Raw genomic sequence first — 10,863 nt, 5'->3', positions numbered from 1 at the left:
TCTTTAAGAGAGAGAGGGGGAGAGAGCGAGCAGCTGAGCTCCTGATTGGCTGGCGCTACCAATGTGGCTCAGGCCTGTTTTTTGGGGGGGAGGGGGGAGAGTAGCTGAGCTCCTGATTGGCTGGCGCTACCAATGTGGCTCAGGCCAGTTTGGGAGGGGGGAGGGAAGAGAGTAGCTGAGCTCCTGATTGGCTGGCGCTGCCAAGAGGCTCCTGTCGCTTTAATAGGGTGGAGCGAGGGGAGCGGCTAGTTTCTCGTTTCCGGCAACACCAGCTCCGTAGGGGTGGCCTTAGTTCCTCCCGCTTATCTTCTCAACGCCCGGCCGAGCTTTTGGAGGCCACCGCACTCCTCACCCCCGCGAGCCGCCCGGCCCCGCCAGGTGAGCGCCCTGGGCCGGACCGGCTTCTCCCCGAGCCCCTCGCAGGCCGCGGAGAGCCCCCCCTGCTGGTGTGGGCTGGGGGTGGGGGCAAAGGCCGGGTCCCGATAGCTGTGTGGGCTGGGCTGGGCTGGGGTCCAGGTGCTCTGCCCTTTCCCCTGTGCCCAGATCCTTCCTAGTCTCCCCCGGCGTGTGCATTTCGGGGGGATGCTGGTAGGGGAGCTACCCCCGTCTCCCTCCCTTTTGTCCCCCACACGGAGGGGACACGTCTCTTCCCCCCCCCTTCTCCCGGAGATGTTCAGGGATCCTTGTCCAACTCACCCCCACCTGACATCAACTGAACGGACCATACGTCACCCGGGTGTGACTAGCCCATGAGGGAAGAGGACAAGTCCCGACCCTCCCGTGGGAGCTGCTTGGCTGTCCCTGCAGCGCTGGCTGCTGCTTGTGCCTTAGGGCAAGATGCAGGGACTTTTGGAAAGGGTGGAAACTGCCCCATGAATGTCCCCCTTAACCTGTTCAATCATTGCTATATTGCTTAGTTAAGGATCTTCATATGTCTTCAGAAATGAATTGCACTCTGTAACACTCTTATGAGGTAGCTGAAGTATATGTGCCCACCATGGAAATACACCTTTTCTGGGGTGAAACTAACTGTCTAACTGTGCACAGGACAAGAACATTGTACAAGAGATTAGGACAAGAAATGAAGAATATCACATTAATATTAACTATGGTAGGAGGAAAAGAAAGGAAAATGTAACTAGCCAAAGTGGTATTTGGACAGGATGTTAGGGATAAGCCCTTACTCTGTGGTATCAGATTTTAATTACCACAAACATCAGAACTGTAGTTTTACATCTCCTTATATGCTTGAGCATAATGACATCATAATATCTAAACTTCTATGTTTTTTCAGGAAATCTTAATACCTTAACTATACTATTCATGCTGAAGCGAGGGGGAAGCTACAAATACCTGTTTCATCAATGTATTGAGAAAAAAAACTGCATTTTAAAAATATTTTCAGTCACTTATTTTTCATTTTAGATGTTTAACTTTTGATCTGCTATTCAGATATTTTAAAGTTCTGAATACTCGTTCTAGAGCCTAGCGAATGAATGGCGACTGTGGATGATTTAAAGTTTCAAGGTAAAGTGTCAAATTACACTTGTTAATTGGGCCAAAACTTTCATGTTAAGGAAAATGAATAAGTGACAGTAATTGATTCTTTTTAAGTGGTTGCAGCCTTTGCTTTGGTTCCCTGTGAATGTGAGTTTAAGTAACGCAAGTTTACACAAATAATGTCTTTAACTGTTTCACTCTTGCATAGCATCTTTTTAGATGAGTATCTCAAAGCACTTAGGTGATTAAATGTTATTTCTATCTTGACTGAAAACACTGGTTACACTTGTGTAAATTCGGAGCTTAAGCTGAGCAGAACTGGCCCACTGGGTGCAGAGATGAGAACATTCTCACCTATACATAGGATCAGACCTTGAAATGGATATAGTGTCAAACTTATTTTTAAAGATAAAGTTATTTCTAAATTAGATATCTTTGAAGGCTAAGGCTGTCTAATCATAAATCTGTTCTGCACGGGCAGCTGCCTGCACCAGTGTAGGGCCCCACTTGACGGCTTGTGGATATAAAGGTCTGTCCAGTGACTCTGACTGAAGGATGGGGACCTATGTCTGTGATATATCGTTAGCGCACACAGAAGGCAGACTAGTTGGAGAGAAGGCACAGCACTCCATTAACTGAACGAGCACCCAGCTTAATCTGAGCTAGTTGAGGCTTTAGGAAACAATTCACACTAGGTGTGCCCACGCTAGTAACATGGACCCTAAGGCCTTGTCTACACTACAGAGTTTTGTCGACAAAAGTCAGTTTTCATCGACAAAACAGTGGAGGTTTATACTCTACAGTGCTCCTTCCACCCACAAAACTCTCCTGCTTTGTCAACAAAATAAAACCACCCCAGCGAGAGGTGTAGGGCTTTTTGCAACAAAGGTGTATTGACAAAGGCTATGTCTACACTGTGCATCTTACAATGGTGCGGCTGTGCCACTGCAGCCGCGCTGTTGTAAGGTGCGCTGTGTAGCAGCTCTTTATCGCTGGGAGAGAGCTCTTCCGGCGACAAAATAAAACCATCTCCAACGAGGGGTGGTGGCTTCGTCGCCAGGAGCATGGCTCCCACGGACGAAGCGCTGTCCACACCAGTGCTTTTCATCGTTAAAACTTTTGTTGTTTGGGGGGAGGGGACGGGGAGGAGGGTATGTTTTTTCACACCCCTAAGCGAGAAAAGTTTTAAGGATAAAAGTGTCAGTGTAGCCACTGCACTTGGTTATGTCACTGTAAATGGCCTCCGGGAGGTGTCCCACAATGCCCATCCTGACCACTCTGGTCAGCAGTTCAAACTCCGCTGCCCTGTACCCAGGTACACCGGTATCTGCCTCTCCCCCTTTAAAGGCCTGGGAACTTTTGAAATTCCACTTCCTGTTTGCTTGGAATGGAGAGCTCACATCGCATATTCGCAGCTGACCATGGTGGCGCCATGCAGCAAACGCATTCCCGCTTGGAGCATACTTGGGTTGTTGATCTGCTGGCTCTGTGGGGAGAGGAGGCTGTGCAGTCCCAGCCATAGGAACTTTGTGGCATGTTGGATAAGGACTACGAACGGGACACACATCAGTGCCATGCAAAGATAAAGAAGCTCAGGCAGACGTACCAAAAGGCAAGGGAATCAAACCGTTGCTCAGATGCTGCACTGAAGACCTGCTTCTATAGGGGGCTGGATGCCATTCTTGGCGGTGATCCCACCTCCACCTCTAAGAGCCCCGTGGATACTTTGGGGGGCCTGGAGACAGCAGACAATGGATTCAACCCTGAGAATGAAATGGTGGACAAGGAGGTTGAGCTGGAGGATGAGATGGGACAGGCAACAGAATTGTCCTGTACCGTGGCAACCCAGGATCTCTTCTTGACCCAGGAGGGTTCGAGCCAGTCCCAGCACTCCATCTCTGGCACACATGATGCAGGAGAGGGGAGCTCTGGTAAGTGATCTTTTTGAGTTGATGCTGCTTGGCTGTATGAGGTATAGCTGTCCTTTGCTTTGTTATATGCTAGAAGTGAGTTAAGGGATAGAAATACACACAACTAGCTGTGTCTGCGTGTGCGTCGCATTCCCCTTTGCAGCTATGCAGTAGGGCGGATCAGTATGTTAATGCACATCAAAATTTCACAAGAATCCTCCAGAGAGATCTCTAGGAAACTTTCCTGGAGGTACTCGCCAATCCTCTGCTGAAGGTTCCTTGGCAGAGCTGCTTTATTCCTTCCCCCATTGTAGGAAACTTTTTCACACTAATCGGCAATCACTTGTTTAGGGACCAAAGTGGCAAACAGGCAACCAACATAGGGACCAGGTCTGAAGCTGCACGCCTGCAGGAGATGTACCCTTGCATTCTTGCTTACAGTCAGGAGTGAGATATCGGTTTCAGTGACCCCCCTCCTGTAGAAAATGGTGGCAGAATTTACAATTTTGTCCTTAGTCGTTTGCAGTGATCCCCCTAAAAAACCACCTAGATCCTTTACCCTATCTTTAGTCCCCACTTTCCCCCTTGCTCCCGGCTGACTCACCATGTTTAGGGTGTTCCCTTAGCTATGTTCTGGCCAAGGGACAGTGAGAGATTATTTCATATTTTGAAAGGTGTATTTTACTATCATAGTTTGATGCTGTCATGATTCGATGCTGTCAATACACTAACAATCATGCTTCTGTTTATTGTTTCTTGTGCTTCTGTAGATGTGGCCTTCAGGGGAACCCCCTACACACTGACGGTGTGGGTGAGGAGGAGCCAGGAGGACATGTTTCGAGAGGTGCTCCAATCCTTAGACACCGAAAAACAAGAACACAGGCCGTGGAGAGAGACAGTAAATGAAAATTATCTAATACCCAGGACAGGAAGGAGAGCCAGGAGCAAATTTTAATGGGCAAGGAGCGGATGATAAAAGTGAAGGAGGAGGAGCAAACGGAGATGTTGAAGTCCCTAATTATGCTGCAGGGGCTGTTGAAAAATGGTGTGAAATGCAATCAGAAGCCCATGGAATGATGGGACAGAAAAAACTGCATCATGGGATGTTGAGCCCATACCCATGATGCACTGCGATCCACTCCGCCTTCCCACAACTCCTAGCTGCAGAAGGTAGCGAATAGCACAGTGGGATAGCTACCCACAGTGTACTGCTCTCTCTCAGTGCTAGAGCGTCAACTGGGGATGCGCTCCACTGACAGAAGGAGCATTGTGTGAACATACACAAGCAATGTAGTTATAGTGGTTTTGGATTGTTTGTGTAACTTGCATCAACAAAACTTTAGTGTAGACAAGGCCTAAGGATTGATGAGATATCAGTCTTAAAATGAAGCTTTTTTTTTTTTTAATTAAACCTTGAAAATACCACCTTTTTTGTAATGTGCTTATTTTCAGAATTTGATGATGCAGCTAACTTGCTGGCAGGAAACCCAGATGCCACCACAATAAGTATTGATGAGCCTAGTGAAAACCCCAAGAATCAGTATGGCCTTCTGCAAGACTCTAGGAGAGAGGAGGATGACGAGTTACTGGGGACTGATGACTCAGATAAAACTGAGGTAATAATAACACGTTTATAATGCCCCCATCAACATGATGTATCTAAATACCCTTTACAACAGTCAACACTTTTATCAGGAAGGAACAGGGAACTTCCTTGTTGGCCCTCTCAGTACTGATGGAAGTGCATACTTTAATTCCCACTTACACCTATTATAAGGTGGAGACTGGAAGAAGCTCAGATGTAGTTGACTTCAAGAGACTTAGTGGTAATACAGTATAGGTGGTGGGTTGGGGCTTTTAGACTTGAAAGGCTAGTTGAACAAGACATTTAATTATTAATGGAAGTTATATTACTTGTAAACCTCCTCACCAAAAAGGAGGTAGGAATCATAAACTATTCGCACATCTAGAATATGCAACCCCATAGAAAATATCTTCTGCTGTTAACAAACACCAGAGAAAGAGAGAAATAATTCTCTTACTTCCCATTATTCTAGCTATGGTGTAAGTAATATTATTGGGCTTTAAATGACTTACTAAGTAAAATGGATGATTGTAATAATTTCTATTGAATTATCTTTCCTATCTTCAAGTTACTTGCAGGACAGAAGAAAAGTGCCCCCTTCTGGACATTTGAATACTACCAGACTTTCTTTGATGTGGATACATACCAGGTTTGTAATAATAGTAATCGCTTCTCGGCCTTTTGGCTGAGGGGTGAAAACATTATCTAATATCTTACTTCACACAAAGGGAATTATAGCGGTTTAACAGTTTTAACTGTAGACTAATATTTATAGATGCTTTATAGTTATTTCATAGTGCATTTTCTTGTTTTCAGTAACATGATTGTATTTTTTTCCTAGGTCCTAGACAGAATAAAAGGCTCGGTTTTCCCAATACCAGGAAAAAACTTTGTAAGACTATATATCCGCAGCAATCCAGATCTTTATGGTGTGTACCAATTGTAACATTAATATTATTTAATAGCTACATTATTGAAGTTCATTCTTTTGTTAAAATTAGTACAAGGGTGGGGCACAGGAGAACTATCTTGTTAAATTGATTTGTTTCCATTTAAGGTCCTTTTTGGATATGTGCCACATTAGTCTTTGCCATTGCTATTAGTGGTAATCTTTCAAATTTCTTCATCCATCTGGGTAAACCTGCATACCAGTATGTGCCTGAGTTCAGAAAAGGTGTGTAAGTAGTTCTCATTCTTGTTTCCTTATCTCTTATAACTTAGGTTTTTCTTGTAAACAAATACATCTGTACGTAGAAGTCATAGCTTTGCTTTGTCATAACTTTTTAATAACTGTCTCTTTCCACTTCAAGACAGATGCAAAAATAATTAAAGTTGTAGGTGAATAGACATCTCTTGATAGTGTTCATGTAAGAAGTTAAATAGAATTTCAGCAGATCATACAGTAATAATCACTCAGTCCACTTAACAAAGGGCTTGAAGTTCCTACTTTGTGCTGGGATACAAAATCAGTCAAGGAAGCTTAACCATTATGTGTTGCTCTAATGACGTTAGAGAGTGGGGAAGCAATTGCCTGCCCTTTGGCTGTCCTTTATATTGTGAAAGAGAATGCAATACCTATAAAAGAACACTTGTTTTTAAATGCATGACATATTTAAAGGAATACTGTCAATTTAAAATAAAGGAGTTAAAAATAGCTTCAGATGTTACACCTCCTGAGCTCTCCTCCCAGTTTTAGTGGTCCTTAGTATCCTTTTTGTATTTTTTTTTTAAAGTGGGTTTTTCTTTCCACCGTTCCACACAAATGGCAAATTGAATACCCACAGAAAATACTGAAACTGATGTCATTTTTATATAGTCAAAGTAAAAACACTGAAAACAGAAAAATAACCTTTCCCCTATAAGCTTAAGTATTAATTTATAGTAGTGGTAGGCTTTTTTTTTTTTAAAAAGGACATAAATGCAAAAGTTGCCATTGTTCCTTAAAGTAATCTTAGTTGTTCCTAGTAGCACTTCTTTTTTTGTAATGTTAGCTCTTCAATTAGAAGCAAAACATTAAATTAATGATGGTGTTTAGTATTACTAAATCTCTTTAATGTCTCTTTACAGTGTCCATAGCTGCAACAGCTATCTATGCTTATGCTTGGCTGGTTCCTCTGGCTCTCTGGGGATTCCTTATGTGGAGAAATAGCAAAGTTATGAATATAGTCTCCTACTCGTTTCTTGAGATAGTGTGTGTCTATGGCTATTCACTCTTTATTTATATTCCAACAGCTGTAAGTATGGCCTAAAGAGCATCATCCAATGTATTATGAAAATCTCAGGAGTTTTTATTAAATGTTGTCTGAATAGAAAATGTACATGGATGTGTTGGCTGGTGTATGTTTTTACCTCCCAATGAAAAGATTGGCTGGAAAGTACATGACATTCATATGTGTATCCTGTGAGACATGAGTACTCTAACTCCTTAAATTTATGTAACAGGCTGCCTATTGTGTATTTATGCCACATAAATTAGATGGAATATTAGACCTTCTCATCTGTGATGTTTTCCTTCAGTGGCTGCCGCCTACAGGACATCGGTTGGCACCCTAAAAAATGTCAACAGATTTTACCACCTACACTAGAATTCTTCATTTTAGAGAATATCTCAGGGACTGGCAAATTCTTTCAAACCAGTGGACCTCGTTTTAAAGTGCTCTCACTGTAAGCTTTAGTTGTTCTTATTTAGTCCAATTATTTCATTGGTTCCAGCTAGTAAGCCTTGGTACTGATACAGCTAATGGAGTCTCCTCTTAGCTTGGGGTGATAGAAACCTTGATGTTTTGGTGCCAAATGAAGCATGAATAGTACTTGCTAACAGTCCTGATGAATGGATGTGATCTATGGCGCTGTAATGCTATAAACAGTGACATAAATAAATGTATCTTGATATTTAATAAGGCCTTTTTTCTCTCTCTTTCTTTTTGAACAGATTTTGTGGATTATTCCACAAAAAGCTGTACGATGGATCTTGGTAATGTTTGCTCTGTGCCTTTCGGGGTCAGTTTTAGTAATGACATTTTGGCCTGCTGTTAGAGACGATAACCGAAGGATTGCACTGGCTACTATGGTGACGGTTGTACTTCTTCATGCCCTGCTTGCTATTGGTTGTTTGGTATGATGATGTTCTTTCTTAGCGTCTAAGATATATATTATTTGAGTTAAATCAATCTGTACAGTAACAGCTTTGTATTAAAATCAAGGGAGTTTGTGGAGCTTTTTGTTTAAGCAGATCTCTTGATAATTGCAAAGCATAAACATAAGGATGCTGTTCTGAAAAAATCTCAATACATGTGGCAGGCATGAATATTCAAACATAGCACAAAGATTTTGTAGATCTCTCCCCTAGTGTTTCTACACTAAAAGTAGCAATGATGGTTACATTTTTAGCATAAATTGTTCCTCAGATAGCAGTCTTAAGTATACCTTGCATTTATGACAGCAACCTTTTTAAAGCATTAATCTGTATCATATTCAATTAACATCTCATTCAGGTAAGTATAAAGATTATTCTTTTAAAAATTATCAAATGTTCAGTATATAGTGTTTTGTACATACTACTTACACATAATTAGAAATTACAAAGCTAAGACACAAACTTGCTATCTCAGTAGAAAAACAGGAAAATCTAGTGCTAAGTGTAACTAAGAGAACATAAACTACTTCTACTTTTTTTCCCTTTTGCACAAAGCTGGGGAGGCATCATCCAAGCTTCAGGTTTGAAATAGCTTGATTCTTTGCACCACAGGTTCAAACCCAAGAAGGTCCATTTAAACCCTTTAGCCTTCGGAAGTACATAAATTCAGTACAATGCAAATTATAACGTATGGAGGTCATAATCCGGGCTCCAATGAAGTCAATAGGAGTTCTGCTATCGACTTCAGAGGGGCCAGGATTTCACCAGCAGTCTCCAGCGGAAGTTCAATGGGGTCTCTGTATGGTGGGTATTTTTGTTTTCTTCTCCAACAGTAAAATAACAAGCAACCAAATAAACTGACATCAAGCTCCTGCCACAGAAACTCTTGAAATTAACAATATGACTTTTTGAAAAGAGCTAAAATTTGCCTAAATGCTAAAACTGTACCTCCATAAAATATAACTTGTGAAAATGAACATGTCAAGGTGAAGTTGTCTTGTTTCTAACTCACTCTCACTCCCATCTAATAATGTAGGCATACTTTTTTGATGCTCCTGACCTGAATGTTCTTATACCTACTGCAGCTGCTCAAAATGGAACAATAGTAGCAACAAAGACTCAGTAAATAAGGTAAGAATTAAATCTAAATTTTCAGCTCTAGTCACTTTTCAAAAATCTTGCCAATATTAGGAAGACAAATGTCTGGGGCCATTTTTGCTGAACTTATGTTACTGCAAGTAAGTTGGAAAGAGTCTGTGGGTCTTCTTAGAAATGTTGTGCTGATCTGTACATGTATACCATTCAGTATCCTATCATTTCCCTAAGATCAAGTGTTGTATTATGGCTATTAAAATAACTCTTCCTTAGATGCTTTACCTTTTCTTAAAGTTTATCCTCAGTAAACAAATATTACCAAAACAAAATTCTACTTAATAAATATTTATCTCTGCTAAGAGTTTTCCCCCCACTTAAAACTATGTACTTGCTGAAGGGCTACTAGAGGTTATTAAAAGTAAATACATATTGTGCAAACGAAATTCTTTAAAAAAAAAAAAAAAAAAAAAAAAATTAAGGGATTATAAATTGTATCTTTGTTTCATTAATATTCAAATCAGAAGATAGGGGAATATCTAACCTAACTTCTACACGATAGTTTTCAAAGCACCAGCTTCTGTATATAGGTAGGTTGATGTTCTCTCTGAACATTTCTCTTAGTCTCTGAGGCATATGGACTGAATTCCATGTATGGGATGGTGTGAATTCTTGCTTCTTGATGGCCAGGGATACTGCCGATGCTAAACAACACTTGGATATAGAATAGGGTTAGAAGGCATGGGAGCTGGTCCACAGAAGGCTGAAGACCAAAGGTGGGTGGGTGGGTGTGAGGAAAATTAGTAGAGCATTATTAGTACTTGTTCTTAGACTTCTTCTCAGTGTAGCCAGTTAATCCTAGCAAAGATCAGACACAATCTAATTGCCCTTACTTACCAAGATTATCGATAATGAATAAACTGAAGATTTTGCGTTCCTCCAAAAAGTAATTTATCCCAAGTGACTAATAGAATTCTGAAATGCTATGGTGGAATTCTTTTTAGACACAAATGCATGTACACACGTTAATCTATTATCTGCGGAGAATTTTCATATTGATAGCTGCTACTTCTCTGTTTTTCAGATTACAACGCCTTTGTTCCCCATCTGTACAGTAATTTTTATTTTAGATATTTTTTCACTGAAGAAAATGGAAATTGCAAAAACTGAAAAAGAAGGAAGAGCCAGTGCAGTTACATGACTCATGGACATCTAAATGCTCATCAGAATGCTAGTAGACTTCTAATACTGTTGATTTTATTCCTTGTACAGAGATTTTCTTTTTTCTTAATTTCTGCATACCTTGCACTCATTGCAGTGTATGTCTCAGAATAAAATGCTCCAGAGGGTGGTTTTGAATTTTAGTTCTTTCACAGGTGAGAGATGTTTGTTAATGATCTTTTTTCCAAAGAGCTTGTACAATTTCACTTCTGTCAATCTATTGGGATAAACATATTTCAGGTCACTTCATTTGACAAGACTAAATTACAAACCAGCATGGAGGAGAGAATTTTGCTGAATTAGTTATAAATCACACTTTTAAAAAATATACTTGTTTTTAAAAGACCATTTTAAGGTTGCACATCAAGCATTTAAGGCCAGACTGAAGGGTTCCCAGGCAACCTTTATTGGGCCCCCTT

The 10,863-nt window shown here is 41.0% G+C and overlaps 1 protein-coding gene across 8 annotated transcripts; it reads left to right on the top strand.

The window, feature by feature from the left end:
• The first annotated feature begins 179 nt into the window (after window positions 1–179).
• Window positions 180–10,574, top strand: YIPF1 (Yip1 domain family member 1). Of its 8 annotated transcripts, none has more exons than XM_008167926.4 (10): window positions 180–378; window positions 1,295–1,527; window positions 4,863–5,026; window positions 5,564–5,644; window positions 5,837–5,924; window positions 6,053–6,169; window positions 7,063–7,229; window positions 7,928–8,110; window positions 9,168–9,262; window positions 10,308–10,574. In XM_008167926.4, the coding sequence occupies exons 2-9, from the start codon at window positions 1,497–1,499 to the stop codon at window positions 9,255–9,257; spliced, it is 921 nt and encodes a 306-aa protein (XP_008166148.1). In that variant the 5' UTR covers window positions 180–378; window positions 1,295–1,496; the 3' UTR covers window positions 9,258–9,262; window positions 10,308–10,574. The 8 variants fall into 8 exon arrangements, with proteins under 8 accessions (XP_008166148.1, XP_065409920.1, XP_005284902.1 ...); XM_005284845.4 differs by having other exon boundaries at window positions 230–378; window positions 1,426–1,527; XM_024104913.3 differs by having other exon boundaries at window positions 232–378; window positions 1,483–1,527.
• The last annotated feature ends 289 nt before the right edge of the window (window positions 10,575–10,863 follow it).

Source organism: Chrysemys picta, chromosome 8, assembly GCF_011386835.1.
Source record: "Chrysemys picta bellii isolate R12L10 chromosome 8, ASM1138683v2, whole genome shotgun sequence".
In the NCBI taxonomy this organism is placed as follows: Eukaryota; Metazoa; Chordata; order Testudines; family Emydidae; genus Chrysemys; species Chrysemys picta.
Note: the sequence above shows the minus strand (reverse complement) of the source record. Positions and strands in the feature narration are given on the sequence as shown.